The 20080-nt window shown below is 44.9% G+C and overlaps 1 protein-coding gene across 4 annotated transcripts in view; it reads right to left on the reverse strand.

The window, feature by feature from the left end:
• Window positions 1-3612: 3612 nt before the first annotated feature.
• Window positions 3613-20080, reverse strand: part of LOC139389439 (cytosolic carboxypeptidase 1-like) — a 43320-nt gene continuing 26852 nt past the window's right edge. The window contains exons 13-26 of one of the 4 annotated variants that reach the window (XM_071136199.1): window positions 19728-19844; window positions 18527-19197; window positions 18160-18243; window positions 17946-18032; window positions 17639-17787; window positions 17389-17476; window positions 16848-16992; window positions 12322-12472; window positions 12002-12182; window positions 10578-10707; window positions 10195-10326; window positions 9132-9308; window positions 8006-8166; window positions 3613-5027 (exon numbers count right to left, since the gene is read on the reverse strand). In XM_071136199.1, the coding sequence (XP_070992300.1) occupies window positions 4859-5027; window positions 8006-8166; window positions 9132-9308; window positions 10195-10326; window positions 10578-10707; window positions 12002-12182; window positions 12322-12472; window positions 16848-16992; window positions 17389-17476; window positions 17639-17787; window positions 17946-18032; window positions 18160-18243; window positions 18527-19197; window positions 19728-19844 (2442 nt within the window). In that variant the 3' untranslated portion in view covers window positions 3613-4858. Of the gene's footprint in view, window positions 5031-8005; window positions 8167-9131; window positions 9309-10194; window positions 10327-10577; window positions 10708-12001; window positions 12183-12321; window positions 12473-16847; window positions 16993-17388; window positions 17477-17638; window positions 17788-17945; window positions 18033-18159; window positions 18262-18526; window positions 19198-19727; window positions 19845-20080 lie in introns of all 4 variants that reach the window. The other 3 variants (XM_071136198.1, XM_071136196.1, XM_071136195.1) reach the window with 3 other exon arrangements.

Genomic DNA, 20080 nt, shown 5'->3' on the forward strand with positions numbered 1-20080 from the left:
CTACCTTGAAAATCAAGACATTTGGTCCTTGAAAAGTCATTGAAGTTATGTTAGCCGATTCATAAGTTCTACTGCTCCAATACAATTATCTATCATTTCTGATCAGTTTTTATGAGAGATGTAAGTGCTATGTTTTTATGAGAGATGTAAGTGATATGTTTTTGAGAGATGTAAAGTGATATGTTTTTATGAGAGATGTAAAGTGCTATGTTTTTATGAGAGATGTAAGTGATATGTTTTTATGAGAGATGTAAGTGCTATGTTTTTATGAGAGATGTAAGTGATATGTTTTTATGAGAGATGTAAGTGCTATGTTTTTATGAGAGATGTAAGTGATATGTTTTTATGAGAGATGTAAGTGCTATGTTTTTATGAGAGATGTAAGCGCTTTCGTTTGCTTCCCGTGGCCTCTGTTGTGCTTGTTGTGGTAAAACCACGTGAGGTTATTAATGAACAAGACAGAATGAACGTTGGCTTCAACGTGGTTTTCCATTCAAAACATTCCATTACAAAGGAACCAGTTTTTTGGTCGCTTTCTCATTGTAAAACATGATACAGTAACCCCTCAATAACTCTTCAACATCTAAAACGGCGAGACTGACTAGCTACCACATGGACAGACATGGACAAACACCACATTTGTGTCGGGAGCATTTGGCCTATTTAGTCAGGCAATGCCCACATTATTCTGACATATTTAAGAATGTAAAAATAATGTGAATGGTAATTGGGTAGGCCTATTAAAAATGTATTATTCGTAAAGTGGTAATGCATACTTTGCTTACATATGTGTGTGTGTTCTATTCGCACAATAGAACACATGGCACTTTGAAATTTGCAAAAAATACATTTAGGACTTTTTATTTTACATCTCTTTTATTTTCCGTCACAGTAAATCTCTCCAAATCAATGTAAGAACACAAAGCGATGCCATTTCAAATGATGGCTTGTCATTATGAGCCAGGTTCTGTATGGAATGCAGGCCAGGTCATTATCAATTATAAAAAAAATATATTACAAAAACAATAGGTGAGACCAAATCATATGCTGGTGACACCAACTGACAAAGTTGATAGAACCAGTGCCACCACTGAAAAAACAAGATGAGTAGAACCCTGGAGTGAGTGTGAGAGAGAGAGCTGATCTCTGTTACTCTCAGTCCTACTTTAACCTGAAGGTTATTGCTTTTAACTCAGATGGCGTCTATCGACATCCCAGTCGACCTGGCCAGGACACGCTGACACAGGACTAGCCGGTCAGTCGTCAGATAATGTCTATCACGGACTCTCCCACCACAAACATCTGTGTTGCCTTTCCTCTCACTCTGTGGCACGCTCAAGGTTTTCTTTGTACTAGTATGTGAGTTTGGGTATCCTAGACACTGGAAAGACTGCACAATAAATAACCAGCCCCTGGGTAATCTGTTGTCTCGTGAGTTTTAAACTAAGGCACAAAAATACTACAATATGTCAGTGTGTGTGTGTGTGTTATTGTTTTTTACCGTCCCATCTGTCATCAGGGTGGTAAGGCCACTGGCTATAGGAGAAGAGAATGTAGAATAGATCCGGAGAAAATAATGTACAAAATAAGGTATGAAAATGTATGCACTGCCAGTCTCTCTGGATAAGAGCATCTGCTAAATGACTCAAATGTCAAATGTAGATGGAGGGGGAAAAAAAGAAACAATTTCGAGGAGGCTGAATGAATTACACGACGGATGGGGAAAAAAGTGCTGCTTCAAGAAAATAAGTCTAGTTACCATGGCAACGTGAGGTTGAAGTCAGCGCCGCTTTCCAAATAACCAATTACGCCCATGTGAGTATGTCTGATTTTTTTTTTTTTAATAGCTTTAGTTGACTTAGCTGAGGAACCATTCACCAGGCCACCATATTTCTAGATGGAGAAAAATAGGAAAGTAGAGCAGAGGGGACACTTATGTTAATTACCAATGCAAAGTAAGTGCCTCAGTTTAGTCTAATCAGAGACCGTGTGAGACAAAGTCGTGCATGGCGCCTGAGTGATTTGCGTGTGTGCGAGTGTGTGCGGCTTACGCTGGTTGTGGGTCTAATTAGGGTCTATGATAAACATTGTGATCTTCGGGAGCAGCTGAATGCCCCCCTCCTCCCCCTTTCCTCAGATTAAGAGAGGAGCAGGAACGGTAATAGGTTTGGGGCGGAGAAGATATTTTTGTCTTTTGTTCGCTGCACTGATTGACACAGGAGAGGGCAGTCAGAGACAGGAAGTGAGGCGTGGGGCTGAAAAGGGAAAGAGGCCTGTTTGACGCTCTGCATCTCAGATTGACATTCTCCCACACTACTCCCTTCTCCTACCACAACAAGGCTCTCTCAGTGTCCTGCAGCTTCCCTCTTCTCCTCCGCTGTCACTCTGCCCATCAACGGCATAGTGAGCCAGGGAGATGACAGAAAGAGAGTGAATGCATGTCCTCCAGACATAGGTTTCCCTGTGTCCAATGTCATGGTGCCTGTGGGGTGTTGGTTTGGAGATGCTAAACCCTCTACAGGTGTGGATGAAGTGCAGATGCAGATGCAGTGCATTCAGAAAGTATTCAGACTCCTTCCCCTTTTCCACATGTTGTTACGTTACAACCTTACTCTAAAATGGATTAAATATAAAAATTTCCTCATCAATCTACACACAATACCACATGACAAAGCAAAAACAGGTTTAGAAATTTGACAGAGCTTGAGAGGATCTGCAGAGAAGAATGGGAGAAAGTCCCCAAATACAGTTGTGCCAAGCTTGTAGCGTCATACCCAAGAAGACTCAAGGCTGTAATCGCTGCTAAAGGTGCTTCAAGAAAAAGTACTGAGTGCAGCCGGCCGCGACCAGGAGGTCCGTGGGGCGACGCACCGTTGGCCTTGCGTCGTCCGGTTTAGGGAGGGTTTGGCCGGTAGGGATATCCTTGTCTCATCGCGCACCAGCGACTCCTGTGGCGGGCCGGGCGCAGTGCCGCTAACCAAGGTAGCCAGGTGCACGGTGTTTCCTCCGACACATTGGTGCGGCTGGCTTCCGGGTTGGAGGCGCGCTGTGTTAGGAAGCAGTGCGGCTTGGTTGGGTTTCGACCTTCGTCTCTCCCGAGCTCGTAAGGGAGTTGTAGCGATGAGACAAGATAGTAATTACTAACAATTGGATACCACGAAATTGGGGAGAAAAGGGGGTAAAATATATTTTTTTAAGTACTGATGTAAAATATATATTTTTTAAAAGTACTTATGTAAATGTTATTTCAGTTCTTTATTTTTAATGCATTTGCAAAAATGTCTAAAAACCAGTTTTTGCTTCATCATTATGGGGTATTGTGTGTAGATTAAGGGGAAAAAAACTATTTAATCAATTTTAGAATAAGCCTGTAACATAAAATGTGGAACAAGTGAAAGAGTCTGAATACTTTCTGAATGCGCTGTATAGTCAGAGGGGCATTATAGTGGAGGACACACACACATCACTTGCACTCAGAGGAAACAAACACCTAAAAACACTACAAATTCAAAAACACATACAACCACACACATCCTTCAAAACAATATCCCCAGACCACAGAAAAACTGAGATTGGCTAAACGGATAATGATACACAGCCAAACGATCCACAGACATTTTCACATTCACGTTTATTTCCCATGATTTCATAGCAAGCTTCAACTTATGTGTGTTACAATCCAATTAAAAAGGTTTCGCCCAGGTTGCTTTTTATTACTCTCACAAACACCTTGAGCGTTTGGCTGCGCTATGGTAGACTAGCATTTCCATCTAGCAAAAACGCATACACACACACACACACATACTTCCTCATATACATACGGGGGGCCACATCTCACAAATAAAATAACAAAATAAATTACAAGAATAACATTAAATAGCCATGCGCTGACTGTACATACGCAACCGAAATGTAATACCTACATCTAGGAGAAAAAAAACACTAAAACAAATATCTTATGCTTCTCTCAAAAAGCAGCAACCTTTCTAAAAATGGAGTATCGTTACAGTGTACGGGCAAACCAACTAAGCTTACAGACAGACTGGAGAAATACATGTACTTCTCAGTACCGCAAAATAGATCCACAACATCGGCTTCAGCTTTGGGCTGAGCTTCTGACCTTTTAGGTGAGGATTGTTCTCTCCTGTACCTCGGGGTTCATGCGTATGTTGATTTGCTACATGTGCAAATGGTTCTACTTGGCTTGCTAACTTCCTGGTTATGCTAATTGTGCGTTACGGTTACTAGTTGGTCATTGTGTAATACTGCAGTCTTTATGTAAATACGACCAAGGTGTACATTCCGTTTCAACTTGTGTGTAACGATATAATTACATATAGACACACATTATGTAAATAGAGATTTATAGATTCTCTGTGTGTAACACCTGTGTCGTTTTCATGACAAATGGGGACATTGCACCAAAACCATTGTGTTAACGTATGTTATTTGTCTAATGTGTCTATTCGTTGTACAACACTTCTGACCATTCTATCTATATCTGTTTGAGATATGCAAGGCAGATAAGTATGGATGTGATATCCATAATGCACCAAGGCCAGGGGGGGGAGGAGTGAGGTCAGAGCAAAATGGGGGATATCTGGGAGGCGGGGGTAGGAGGGGAAGGAAATTAAGGTCTGTTTCATCTAGGAGGCAACAAGAGTTGTGGCTTGGACTATGCTGTAGAGACAGGAGTTTTTCCTGAACACTTGTCCTGACCAGGGGGAGAAAAAAACTTTGGCTCCTAGCCCTGAGTTTTTTGTAGGTAGGTCACAACATGGTCAGGAGAAATTCCTCGAGCTAGGGTCACAAAAGGGACAGGGTGAAGAGTGGTTAAGTAGTGGTCAGGGAGTTTGAGCTAGGTGAGTGAGTCTCTGTGGTTGTTGGACTCGGAGTCGGAGAGGCGGTTATCGTGGGGGTCTGCGGCGTCGGGGTCGTTGTCGGGTTCATCGCCACTCTCTGCGCTGTAGTCCACCTCCTCCATGAAGGAGTGCTCTTCGTCCTCCAGCACGTACGTACTCGGGCTGCTGCTGGACAACAACACAAACAGTCAGTCCATTATTCTAGGCAGGCTCAATTAAAAAAAAATCTCAGTACTTGAAAGCAACAAGAAAAATAGATTTGAACCTGGGTCTGGACAGAAATGAAATATAAATGATTTCAGAAAGGAATTCAGAAAGATAAAACTAGTGACAGGCAATAAAAAGTATACTAACCCAACAACAAAAATCCCATTAAAACACTAATCGTTTTCTCTTTTTATGCGTCAGTTTAGTGGTTTAATGGTTAAACGTCTGAGGTTTAGTGGTTTTAGTGGTTTTTAATGGTTTTTAATGGTGTGAGGGCTTTGAAAGAGGATCCCATGGAGACAGTGGATGAGGGGGTTCAGATATTGACCCCTGCTCCCCCCCACCCCGCCCCAGAGAGAGGTAAAGTGGATTAGGAGGAGGGTGTGACGGGGTGTAATTGTGTAATGGGCTGGATGGACAGAGTGCTGTCTAGAGAGGAGTGTTAAGATCCCAGAGTGAGAGAGCTTGAGCCATTACAGTCCATTAGAGAAATATTGCAAGGGCCACACTCACTCACTCTGGACTAGCCCCACACACAGCACACAAAGGCCACAGACACACGCAGCATGTGTATGTGCGCGCGCGCGCACACACACACACACACACACACACAATTCCAATCTTCTTATTATTATGATATCATGGGTCTGATGATTAAATATTAAATGATAAAAAGCATAAAATCTGTTATGATCCCATAGCCAAGCCCCGAGGTCTCTAACCTGGCTGCTTGATGGGTTTCAATAAACAAATACATCAATTATACATGGGTAAATCAAGACACGAGGAGAAGACATTTGCTCGAAGGAGCCACATTGACAGGCCATGAGGATGCTTAAGATGATGATAATGAACAATGCAGCTACACTACTGCCCTGAGTGCTGGCCACACTGCAACTGGCAATTCAACTAGTGGATCATGTATGGTTAGAAGGTTGGAGAGTATGAGTGTGTGTGTGTGTGCACGCATGCGTGTGTGTACAAAGGTTATTACAGTTTTGTGATTTAATACTATTTTTTTTATTTCTATTAGTTGTTCGATTTATTTGAAATTCAGTTTAGTTTCAGTTCATTTTTAGGCTTGATTTACTATTTTTTTAAATTTTGTTTCAGTTTGATAAATACTTCCATTTCATTTTTATATTATTTAGTTTCAGTTTTAGAGTTAGGGATAAATGTAGCCTATGCATGAGAGGCTAGAAGACATGTGTGTTGTATGCATAGTTTGTTTTTTGGAGGATGTCACTCCTTGCCACTGGGGGGCAGTAATACATAAGGCCAGGACCATAGACTTGGGTAGACATAACATCTCTGTATCATGATGGCGTCTGTGAGAGCGTGGGCAGCGCCATTGAGGCCATCTCCATCTTGAAAGAGTACATTTTCATCTTCATGAGTACAAATCATTGGTTTATCCATCCCGATGACTCGGCTGTCACGACTCCAACCGGGCCATCAGGCCATGCCAACCGGGTCATTGGGAGGGATCAGCCAATGAAGTTGAAAGTCCCTCCCAGTTGACGAAGTCAAAATGTCGAAAGTCCTCAATGGTGCTGCACATGCTAACAAAGTCTTTTGGCCACTAGAGGACTCTATACAACTCCATGGCCAGGACGTAGGTTTGGTTAGGTTTAAATTATACATCTTAACGTCTTTTCAAGGACAAGCGCCTAGACTGGTGCAAGAAAATAGGGTAACTAAAAACAGCTGTGACCACAAGGGTCAGGGCAGAGGAAATGTAGTCATTGTTGGAGTGTTTCTGTAAGTTGTTGTTCGTATAAGTTTGTTTTTGGAGTAAAAATAAATAAATAAATATATCTATATATAAAAAAAAGAAATAACTGCGACGACAGCAAAAAGCATAAGCAAATCTATCAGTTCAATCGATCAATCATTTGTGGTTCATCTTCAAGAAGACTCTGCGTTCCAGAGGAGGTTGTCGTTCGGTTTCTCAAGCCTGATGACACGCTGAATATTCTCTCGTCTAACGCTTGGGATGTAGGGGCAGAAAACAGACCCAGTGCCACAGGGCACAGCTTTGGATAAACAGCCATCCTTGTCTGGCAGAACTGGAGAGGTGACTCTGTAAACATGCCCCCCCTTTACCTCTTCCAGGTATTTCTGCAGCTCACACAGGCCACTTAATGCCCTGCCAGGTTGACGCTCCGGCTGCACAGTGACCTCAGACAGAATCTTCACTGCGAGGAACCTATATTTCTGAAGAACTGTGGTCGAGATGCTTGCTGGATTCAACGTGCAGGCATCGTTCGGGGGTCTGTGCTGCTCCACGGCTGTACTGTCTGTCCTATTTGCTGAAGTACAAAAGACTGCTTCCCTCATCAGTGGCTCCATTTCTGTTGGCAAAGTGCCAGAGACTTGGGTCCATCAGGCAAGCTGCTGCAGGGGTTGGATGGAAGTTGGCTGCCAGAGGATTCAGTATGCATGCAAAGCGCTCACACAGTGACTTCAGGAAGACCTGTCCCAACTGTTTTGCAACACTAGTTGACTGCAAGTGTGCCTCAAGGTTGAGAAGGCAGAGCACCACATCAGACAGCGACTGGCTGTCAGTTTGACGATGGTCGGTGTGGATTGCGAACGGCTCCAGCAACTTCACAAGCTGCTCTAGCTTGGCCCAGTCACGCCCCGTGCTCGCCCTCGGATTTCATCCCTGTTAGCTAGTGAGAACTATTGATAGTGACGCACAAGCTGAGCCTGTTTGAAACATCGGCATCTACAAGAAGCATTTTCCCACCAGATTCAGAAGATCGAAAACCCCATTCAATTTTTACCCCAAGAAGAAAAAAACTAAAACGTAATTTATGATGAGTTTTATTTGATATTAGTTTGTTTCGCATTCAAAGATAATGGTTTCAGTATAGATTTCCAATGTCAGTTCCTGTTTACTATAATAACCTCGGTGTGTGCATGTGTCTGACCTGGAGACTTTGCAACGTGTCTCGATCAGGTCACTCTCCACGTCCAGAAGGTGGGCGTGGTTCCGCAGCTCCAGGGGCGAGGTCAGTCTCTTCAGCCTGAGCAGAGCCACACAGAACTGGGCTCCCATCTCCTCCAGCTCCCTGGTGCCTATCTGGAGCCCCTGGACACACACATTATTAACACTTACTGTGCAAACACATTGTATATACACCCATGCGTGTAGACAAGCACACATAATTAACACTACACACGCACAAACACACACAGCAGGTAGCCTAGTGGTTAAAGCGACAAGGTGAAAAATCGGTCAAATGTGCCCTTGAGCAAAGGCACTTAACCCTAATTGATTCAAGGTCACCGTTGATAATGGCTGACCCTGGCCATGACGCCACTCTCCAGGAGAGTTGGGAGATGCAAAAAAAACACATTCCCAATTTACACATGCTTGTGATACAGACCTGTGCATGTGTGAAACAGGCCAACTATAAGCACCAACCTAATTATGATCACACACACACTTCTAGTCCCACGGGCAGGCTCTCAAGTCTACTGCGGGCTTCCAGTAAAACGTCTATAGCAGAAACAGGATTCTGTTGCAGTGTGTTAAGACTTGGAGCAGAACTAAAAAGAGGACACTGGCTTGGCGGGACCATGGGAAATAGAACCTCAACTAAATACGATCCCTGAACATCTGTCCAAACACTTTCCCCTCCACATGCATAACTTAATCAGCAGGGATGGAAGGAGAGGGACCATGCAAAACAGGCAACCCTAGCCTGCCCCTGGGCTCTGCAGATGTTGACATTGGCAACCCCAGTGCTGAGAGGGGGAGAGGAGCTGACAGAGGTTTCTGCACTCACTGGACACTCATAGACCGAACATTAACTCAGTCATCATGGAGTGCGCATGCACACACACACACACACACACACACACACACACACACACTAACAGCGTTGAGTCACTAACAGTATGATTTACAGGACTATGGCTCCCCCTGCTGGTTGTTGGTCCACACACACACACACACACACACACACCAGGCTGTATCGACACAAACACACTCTCTAGCACACACACACACACACCCCCCTTGCATTTGTCATTGCTGGGATACACCCCCACCTTGTATTTGCCCTGGTCACAGCCACAGAGTGTGCTCTCCATGGTGTAGCTCCGCTGAACTCCGATCTCCCTCCACACCACCACACGGGCCGTGGCCTCCTTGGAGCGCTCCACCACAAAGCTGCAGCTGGCCATGCTGAAGGCCGGCGCCGTCTGGGACAGGATCTTAGGCAGAGTCTGAGGGAGGGAGAAGGGGAGAAGAGTTGGAGTGCAACACCTATAGACAACAGCCAGTGAGGGCTTGTTTGTGTCGGAGAGAGGATTCGCTATGGGTGGATAGGAGATTATCTGAAAGAGATTAAACAGAATGATCATTACACAGGTGCACCTTGTGCTGGGGACAATAAAAGGCCACTCTAAAATGTGGAATTTTGTCGCACAACACAATACCACGTCTCAAATTTTGAGGAAACGTACAATTGGCATGTTGACTGCAGGAATGTCCACCAGAGGTGTTTACAGAAAATGTCATGTTAATTTCTCGACCATAAGCCCCCTCCAACGTCGTTTTAGAGAATTGGCAGTACGTCCAACTGTCCTCACGACAGTAGACCACGTGTACGGCGTTGTGTGGGCGAGCAGTTTGCTGATATCCACGTTGTGAACAGAGAGCCCCATGATGGCGGTGTGACTATGGTATGGGCAGGATTAAGCTACAGACAGTGAACACAATTGCATTTTATCGATGATAATTTGAATGCACAGAGATACCATGACGAGATCCTGAAGTCCATTGTCGTGCCATTTATCCAACGCCATCACCCACCTCATGTTTCAGCATGATTATGCACAGCAGATAATGGAAATGGTGGTCACACAAGATACTGGCTGTTTTTCTGATCCACGCCCCTACCTTTTCATTTTAAGGTATCTGTGACCAACACATCTGTATTTCCAGTCAGGTGAAATCCATAGATTAGGGCCTAGTGAAGTTATTTCAATTGACTGATTTCCTTACATGAACTTGTAACTCCGTAAAATCAGTTGCGTTTACATTTTTGTTCAGTATATGCGTGAGTGTACTGTATGTGTACTGTATGTGTACTGTATATGTGTCTCTCACCCTGTAGCCAAGGTCCTCGTGTAGCTCACAGGATGTGGCGCTGATGTTGGTCTGCCATACGGTCTCCTTCAAACTACAACCGTACATGAACACGTTCTTCTTCCGGGAGTGACCGTGGTAGTCACAGAACACCTACACACCAGAGGGAGGTAAGGGAGAGGACTCAAGTCACCAACAGTGAAGTGGACGACTGAATTTATGAAGACAGTCAAACTTCGTCAGTCTGGCTCTACCGCCACGACCGTTAGGGAAATTGACAAGGTTAAGGTTATGGCTAAGGGTGAGCATGACCGAGTTAGCCACGTGCGACCAGCGGCTGTAAGGGTATCGTGGGCTACAGCACGCATATGGCGGTTACGGTACGTAAGCGTGGTTGGGCTCACCAGTGGCGCCCTCTGGATGGCGGCGAGGTACTGCAGCAGGCTCTTGGTGTGGTAAATGGTAGGATGCAGCTCAGGGCTGGGGCTCTGCCACTGTCGGTTCAGATCCTCCCCACTCAGAGAGCAGCGATGACTGGAGGGAGAAACAGAGATGTTGTTATATACAGGGCCTTCAGAAAGGATTCACACCCTTGACTTTTTCCACATTTTTGTTGTGTTACAGCATGAATTTAAAATGGATTTAATTGAGATTTCTTGTCACTGGCCTACACACAATACCCCATATTGTCAATGTTAATTACAAATGAAAAGCTGACATTTTTTAAGTATTCAACCGCTTTATTATGGCAAGTCTAAATAAGTTTGGGAGTAGAAAATGTGCAAGTCACATAATAAGTTGCATGGACTCATGCTGTGCGCAATAATAGTGTTAAACATGAATCTTTAGTGACTACCTCATCTCTGTACCCCACACATACAATTATCTGTAAGGTCCCTCGGTCGAGCAGTGAATTTCAAACACAGATTCAACCACAAAAGACCAGGGAGGTTTTCCAATACCTCACAAAGAAATGCATCTATTGGTAAATAAGAACAAAAACAAAAATATTCCATTGAATATCCCTTTGAGCATGGTGAAGTTACTTATTACACTTTGGATGGTGTAGCAATGCACCAAGTCACTACAAAGATACAGACGTCCTTCCTAACTCAGTTGCTGGAGAGGAAGGAGACCGCTCAGGGATTTTACCACGAGGCCAATGGTGACTAAGACAGTAACAGAGTTTAATGACTGTGATAGGAGAAAACTGAATTCACCTTCAGCAGGAATAATAACCTAAAACACAATGCCAAATCTAAACTGGAGTTGCTTACTCAGAAGACAGTGAATGTTCCTGAGTGGCCGAGTTACAGTTTTGACTTAAATCTGCTTGAAAATCTATGGCAAGACCTGAAAATGGTTAACTAGCAATGATCAACAACCAATTTAACAGAGCGTGAAGAATTTAGAAAATAATAAATGGGCAAATATTGCACAATCCAGATTTGGAGAGCTCGTAGAGACTTACCCAGAAAGACTCACAGATGTAATCTCTGCCAAAGGTGATTCTAAAATGTCTCAAGGGGTTGAATACTTATCTAATCAAGATATATTAGTGTTCTATTTTTCTTATTTTTTACTCTCACAAATATTCACATTTTTCTTCCACTTTGACATAAGATTATTTTGTGTAGATCGTCGACCAAAAATGACAATTCAATCAATTTTAACCCCACTTTGTAACAACAAAACTTGGAAAAGGTCAAGAGGTGTGAATACTTTCTGAAGGCACTGTAGTATTCAGTTTGTGTGTGTCCATGCCAAGTATGTGCACACGTTCATACGCACATTCTAGTTGTGTGTGTGTGTGTGTGTGTACACTTACTTGCCGTTGACCACTCCGTCAGGGTTGAGCATGGGGACTATCTTGAAGATGTAGGCCTCCCTGAGACTGTGTGCCAGGGGGCTGCTACCCATCAGGAACTCCAGGGTGCCCTTCATCACCCAGCTGGCGTTGGTCTCCCCTGGGTGCACTCGCGATGACAGGAACACCAGAGGACGGTTCCCTGGACACACACAAATCACATAAAAATACACTCAGCAACACCCCCAAAAGAAGGATGAGACAGTAATGTGACAGAGAGACAGTGATATATTTAAGTCATTCTAGGTCAGTCCCCACCACAGTAGTCAGTCAGTACTCACTGAACTGGCAGATCTGGTCGTTGCTGGTGGACTCGGGCATGGCGGTGATGGTGAGGAGGGGGCAGCTATTACCACCAAGAGTCTCACACAGGATGTCCTGGCGCATGTAGATCTGAGGGGTCCGCAGCGCCTCCAGCTTCTGAAGGTGCATCTGGGCAGGAACACAGCTAATAAGGAGGCTTTACACAACAGTGGACCTCCGTAGGGCTAGTAGAGTAGTACGGTGCCTTGCAAAAGCATTCACCCCCGTGGCGGTTTTTCCTATTTTTTGCATTACAACCTGTAATTTAAATGGATTTTTATTTGGATTTCATGTAATGGACATGCACAAAATAGTCCAAATTGGTGAAGTGACATGAAAAAAATAACTGAAAAGTGGTGCGTGCATATGTATTCACCCCTTTTGCAATGAAGCCCCTAAATAAGATCTGGTGCAACCAATTACCTTCAGAAGTCACATAATTAGTTAAATAAAGTCAACCTGTGTGCTATCTAAGTGTCACATGATCCCAGTATATCTATATATATATATATACATACACACACACACACACACACACACACACACGTGGCTAAAAGTTGAGAATGACACAAATATTAATTTTCACAAAGTCTGCTGCCTCAGTTTGTATGATGGCAATTTGCATATACTCCAGAATGTTATGAAGAGTGATCAGATGAATTGCAAAGTCCCTCTTTGCCATGCAAATGAACTGAATCCCCAAAAAAACATTTCCACTGCATTTCAGCTCTGCCACAAAAGGACCAGCTGACATGATGTCAGTGAATCTCTTTAGCACAGGTGTGAGTATTGACGAGGACTAGGCTGGAGATCACTCTGTCATGCTGATTGAGTTTGAATAACAGACTGGAAGCTTCAAAAGGAGGGTGGTGCTTGGAATCATTGTTCTTCCTCTGTCAACCATGGTTACCAGCAAGGAAACATGTGCCGTCATCATTGCTTTGCACAAAAAGGCATTCACAGGCAAGGATATTGCTGCCAGTAAGATTGCACCAAAATCAACCATTTATCGGATCATCAAGAACTTCAAGGAGAGCGGTTCAATTGTTGTGAAGGCTTCAGAGCGCCCAAGAAAGTCCAGCAAGCGCCAGGACCGTCTCCTAAAGTTGATTCAGCAGCGGGATCGGGGCACCACCAGTTCAGAGCTTGCTCAGGAATGGCAGCAGGCAGGTGTGAGTGCATCTGCACACACAGTGAGGCGAAGACTTCTGGAGGATGGCCTGGTGTCAAGAAGGGCAGCAAAGAAGCCACTTCTCTCCAGGAAAAACATCAGGGACAGACTGATATTCTGTAAAAGGTACAGGGATTGGACTGCTGAGGACTGGGGTAAAGTCATTTTCTCTGATGAATCTCCTTTCCGATTGTTTGAGGCATCCAGAAAAAAGCTTGTCCGGAGAAGACAAGGTGAGCACTACCATCAGTCCTGTGTCATGCCAACAGTAAAGCATCCTGACACCATTCATGTGTGGGGTTGCTTCTCAGCCAAGGGAGTGGGCTCACTCACAATTTTGCCTAAGAACACAGCCATGAATAAGAAATGGTGCCAACACATCCTCCGAGAGCAACTTCTCCCAACCACCCAGGAACAGTTTGGTGACAAACAATGCCTTTTCCAGCATGATGGAGCACCTTGCCATAAGGCAAAAGTGATAACTAAGTGGCTCGGGGAACAAAACATCAATATTTTGGGGTCCATGGCCAGGAAACTCCTCAGACCTTAATCCCATTGAGAACTTGAGGTCAATCCTCAAGAGGCAGGTGGACAAACAAAAACCCACAAATTCTGACAAACTCCAAGCATTGATTATGCAAGCATGGGCTGCCATCAGTCAGGATGTGGCCCAGAAGTTAATTGACAGCATGCCAGGGAGGATTGCAGAGGTCTTGAAAAAGAAGGGTCAACACTGCAAATACCGCAAATATTGACTTTTGGCATCAACTTCGTGTAATTGTCAATAAAAGCCTTTAACACTTATGAAATGCTTGTAATTATACTTCAGTATACTTCAGTATTCCAAAGTAACATCTGACAAACATATCTAAACGCAATGAAGCAGCAAACTTTGTGGACATTTTCTAATCTTTTGGCCACGACTGTACACACCTGTTCTGAAAGGCCCCAGAGTCTGCAACACCACTAAGCAAGAGGCACCACCAAGCAAGCAGCACCATGAAGACCAAGGAGCTCTCCAAACAGGTCAGGGACAAAGTTGTGGAGAAGTACAGATCAGGGTTGGGTTATAAAAAAATATCAGAAACTTTTTACATCCCATTGGAGTATCTGTCCATAGGACCACTTTAAGCCGTACACTCCACAGAGCTGCGCTTTACAGAAGAGTGGCCAGAAAAAAGCCATTGCTTAAAGAAAAAAATAGGCAAACACATTTGGTGTTTGCCAAAAGGCATGTGGGAGACTCCCCAAACATATGGAAGAAAATTTAGCTTTTTGGCCATCAAGGAAAACGCTATGTCTGGTGCAAATCCAACACCTCTCATCACCGAGAACACCATCCCGAGAATGGTGAGAACGAGAACACCGTTTTTCATTGGCAGGGACTGGGAAACTGGTCAGAATTGAAGGATTAATGGATGGCGCTAAATACAGGGACATTTTTGAGGGAAACCTGTTTCAGTCTTCCAGAGATTTGAGACTGGTATGGAGGTTCACCTTCCAGCAGGACAATGACCCTAAGCATACTGCTAAAACAACACTTGAGTGGTTTAAGGGGAAACATTTAAAGGTCTTGGAATGGCCTAGTCAAAGCCCAGACCTCAATACAATTGAGAATGTGTGGTATGACTTAAATGTTGCTGCACACCAGCGGAACCCATCCAACTTGATGGAGCAGTGTTGCCTTGAAGAATGGTCAAAAATCCCAGTGGCTAGATGTGCCAAGCTTATAGAGACATACCCCAAGAGACTTGCAGCTGTAATTGCTGCAAAGGTGGCTCTACAAAGTATTGACTTTGGGGAGGGGGGGGGGGTGAATAGTTATGCACTCACAAGTTCTGTTCTTATTTCTTGTTTGTTTCACAAAAAAACAAACATTTTGCATCTTCAAAGTGGTAGGCAGGTTGTGTAAATCTAAATGTACAAACCTCCCAACAATCAATTTTAATTTCAGGTTGTATGGCACCAAATAGAGAAAATGCCAATTCGCAAGCCACTGCACCGCAACTAATTAACATGTTCAATCTCCAAAACTGTGAAACAGTTTTTCCAGAGTTTAGTTATCTTTTATACCTGTAGAGTAGGTGTAGAAATATATTACCTTTAGAGTAGAGTAGGTATAGGGATAGTGATATACACTCATCAGCCAGTTTATTAGGTACACCCATCTAGTACCGGGTCGGACCCCCCCTTTGCCTCCTGAACAGCCTGAATTTGTAAGGGCATGGTTTCTACAAGTTGGAAACGTTACACATGGATGTTGGTCCATGCTAACGCGATAGCATCACGCAGTTGCTGCAGTTTGGTGGTACGCCAGGAAGAATGGATCCATGGACTCATGCTGTTTATGTCAAATCTTGACTCTGCCATCAGCATGACGCAACAGGAACCGGGATTTGTTGGACCAGGCAATGTTTTTCCACTCCTCAATTGTCCGGTGATTGTGTGCTCACTGGAGCCGCTACTTCTTGTTTTGAGCTGATAGGAGTGGAACCCGGTGTGGTCGTCTGCTGCAATAGCCCATCCATGACAAGGATCGACGACTTGCGCGTGTTTGTGGCCCGCCTGTTAGCTTGCACGATTCCTGCCATTCTCCTTCGACCTCTCATCAACGAGCTGTTTTTGCCCACAGGCCTGCCTTCCCGGTAATACCTAGAACCGGCGTGCCTGGCATAGACAATCATACCACGCACAAAGTCGCTTAGGTCACTTGTTTTGCCCATTCTAATGTTCAATCGAACAGTAACTGAATGCATCAATGCCTGTCTGCCTGCTTTATATAGCAAGCTACGGCCACTGAGTATAACAAACATTAGGAACATCTTCCTAATATTGAGTTGCACCCCCCCCTTTTGCCCTCAGAACAGGCATGGACTCTACAAGGTGTTGAAAGAATTCCACAGGGATGCTGGCCCATGTTGACTCCAATGCTTCCCACAGTTGTGTCAAGTTGACTAGATGTCCTTTAGGTGCCGGACCATTCTTGATACACACAGGAAACTGTTGAGCGTGAAAAATCCAGCAGCATTGCAGTTCTTGACACAAACCGGTGCGCCTGGCACCTACTACCATACCCCCGTTCAAAGGCACTTAAATATTTTGTCTTGCCTATTCACCCTCTGAATGGCACACATACACAATCAATGTCTCAATTGTCTCAAGGCTTAAAAGTCCTTCTTTAACCCGTCTTCTCCCCTTCATCGATAGTCATTTAAATGGATTCAACAAATTACGTCAATAAGAGATCATAACTTTCACCTGGATGCACCTGGTCAGTCTATGTCATGGAAATAGCAGGTGTCCTTAATGTTTTGTACACTCAGTGTATAGTACCTTCAGAGTAGAGTAGGTGTAGGGGTAATGGTAAGCGAAGTAGCAGACGTCGTCCTTGTGGTTGAAGGTCATGCTGAACGTCATTGTGTAGTAGGACTTCCCCTTCTGACCGCCTGCCGCTATCGAGCTCCTGGAGAAGTGGTTTCTGGGTAAAAGGAGGTTAAAAATCTCACAAATGCTTGATACAATGACAAACAGAAACCAGTGAACAAAGTCACACTCATGACACCAGGACCTACCAAAGTGACCAACAAGTAAGCTATTTGATGGCCCTGTTCAAATACCTTCCTTCCTTCCTTCCTTCCTCGATTGCTTGGGGTAAACACAGATTAGGAAGTTATTGGATAAGAGAAAGCAAGGTTACCTTCCCTATTACAACCAATTTAGATCGGTAGTTACTTCAAGGAACAGGCCCAGACGGAAGGATGCATTTTAGAAGTTTTGGAACGGGGCTCGTTTCTCCTGACAGGTGCACTACTTGTCTGGTGGGCTGTGTCATACCGACTCTGCTCTAGGGGTAAAGTAGGACAATCACACCTACTTGTAGTAACATATGTCCGTTCCGGTGCGAACCCAACGGGGCCTGCCACTAATGGCCTCCTGAACAGAGTACATCAGCACCTGCATACCTGCAAAACAGTACATGCAGTCAATTTACTAAAGAGAGGTTAATTATATACACACACCACATACTGAATTAGCATTTCTATCTAATTAGCATTTCTAGCTTTGCCACACATCAAAGGCAAAATAATGCAACAAAAAAATGACCAAGGCAGTCAGTCGCTCACCGTAGTTGAACTGGCTGTTGGACTTTTCACAGTTGATGATGTTGAAGCGATAGGGCGCTCCTACGCGCATGCCGCTCACCTCAAAGTAGAACCACTGGTGGTAGTGGTTACTGTTGATGTCGGAGTTTAGGACCAAGTCATACTCAAACCTGGAACACACACAGATCACATCAGCTCAACCTTTAGGCAAACCAAAACGGGCCACACGTGGGCACGGGAGACAAAGTTGAATTTAACAAATACTTGAAAAAATGCATTTATTTTGATATTGTTCCCAGTTTACGTAACAATGGGACACAATACTCACTTTCTGGCTTGAATAGCCTTCCTCAGGTTGCCAGACTCAAACTGAGAGTTGAACTTCAGAGATTCACCGTCATCAATCACCGGGCAACTGAAACAACAGACACCCACACTGTGAGACCAACAGACACCCACACCGTGAGACACACAGACACCCACACCGTGAGACACACAGACACCCACACCAAGTTTCCTGGACTGAAGATGATGACGCTCACCTCTGTATGTCCAAGTCGTAGACCACTTTATCAAGGATGTCATTGGGGTGGATCAGCCTCTCAATGTCCTGGAAGATCTTAGTCCTGTAGGGGGGCAGAGGACTGAGTGACATCATCATCACACAGCGGCAGCAGGGGAGAGCACTAACAGAACACACCAACCCTTCACTTTGACTCCACACTACTTTGAGCCACCCAACTACCGGAAATAAGTCATTTTCAGTGGAAATAGGTGGCACAAGGAAACATTGAGTGATTTGACTGATTCTAGCTACTGGTCCAGTTCTCTTAATCTCAAACAAGGGGGAGAGGGAGTGCAAAAGAGACACATTGCTGTCGTACCTAGATCAGCGTCTAGGGGTCTCACCTCTGCACGCCATAGACCCTCTCCAGGATGTGTTCTCGGAAGGTGGGCGCAACGTGGCCAAAGTAGTCTGGGTAGGCCACCTCTGAGTACTGTGGCACAGAGCGTGTGCTCTTCACCATCTCCACGTACAGGTCAGGGTCGTGGAGCGGCAGGAGCAACGCCGTGTCCGGCACCTCCAGCACCGCCCCCTCGCCTCCCTCCTCCTCTGCCCACTCCTCTGCCAACGTCTCTTCTGCCCCGCCCCCTTGCTGGGCAGCCACACCCCCAGCCAGCAGGGGAGGTTGTCTATAGTGCCTGTTGACCCCTCCACCCCCTGCCCCGCCCTGAGGCCCAGTCCCCTCCAGGGCCACCCGCTCCATCCCCTGCACAAGCTCCTGCTCTAGCCCTGGCTGTGGTCGGACTTGGCTGTGGTCACAGCAGCCATCGTGATCCTTGGTGATATTGATGGTGTCCAGGGTATGGACTGGGGCCGGGGTGGGGGCTGGGGCCAGAGGAGATGCTTCAGGGTGGGGTTGTTCACCTTTGGCCAGGTGGCACTCCTCCTGGAGGGGGGCGGCAGTTGGGTATTTCGGGGGCAAGGCCTGAGCGGTGGGAACGATGATGGGGCGTTGAGACTTTGGAGCTGCCGGGGTGGCCGTCACACCGCTCTTTGGGTTATCAAAGTTAAATCTCTGCAGACACACAAAGGTGATTGAACTTTAGGACGACAGGTAGCTTTCTGATCACTTACCATTGTGGTCCCCTCATGAAAAACACACATCTGTATGTTTTACAGTGTTTCCTCTAGGGTTTTTTCAGCAGCGGTGGCAAAGCTAGCATGGGGGGGCGTGGTAGTGGGCTTGGCCAATGGTGAACATTTTTGAGAACATCGTCTTGGCTGCAGACAATATTCTGCTGTTTTAAAGATAATTTCCTGCAATTCTACACTTTTTGACATGGCTTATGCCTGAGTGACTCAAACAAACTATTATTTTACAACGCAGAAAATAGTAAAAAAGAAATAAAAAACCTGGAATGAGTAGGTGTGTCCAAACTTTTGACTGGTACTGTATATATATATATTTTAAATAATATATTTTGGATTGGCGGCAATGAATATAGGGGAATCACTGGTTTTAAAATGGAATGTTACAATATTGATCTGATTTTTTGATGTTGAAGATTCAACTAAAGACACAAAAGGGTGTCTGTCCTGCATTACCTGGAAATCCTCGGAGAGCTCCAGAAAGAATCTCTCATAGATCTTCAGCTCCTCAAACGGCCTGCTATTGGTCTCTTTGGGTCGCAGTTTATTGATGTCCGTTTCTATGTCATCATTCTGCAAGGGGAGAACACGTCATCAGACACCTAAATAAGCAGGAGCTGGATCCCAGTGGGGGAAAAAAGTGTATCCAAATGTTTTCACTCTAACTTCAGAGAGAATGTGGACAGGGAGCAACAGTGGTGGTGGTCAGTAGTGGTTGCGGTCACACTGTTGGTCTGGTCACTGCAGTGTCACCTGTCCTGTGGTCATTTTGCGGTCAGTCAAACAAGGTGTGGTTTAAATGAAAAAGG

This window comes from Oncorhynchus clarkii, chromosome 30 (genome assembly GCF_045791955.1).
Source record: "Oncorhynchus clarkii lewisi isolate Uvic-CL-2024 chromosome 30, UVic_Ocla_1.0, whole genome shotgun sequence".
In the NCBI taxonomy this organism is placed as follows: Eukaryota; Metazoa; Chordata; class Actinopteri; order Salmoniformes; family Salmonidae; genus Oncorhynchus; species Oncorhynchus clarkii.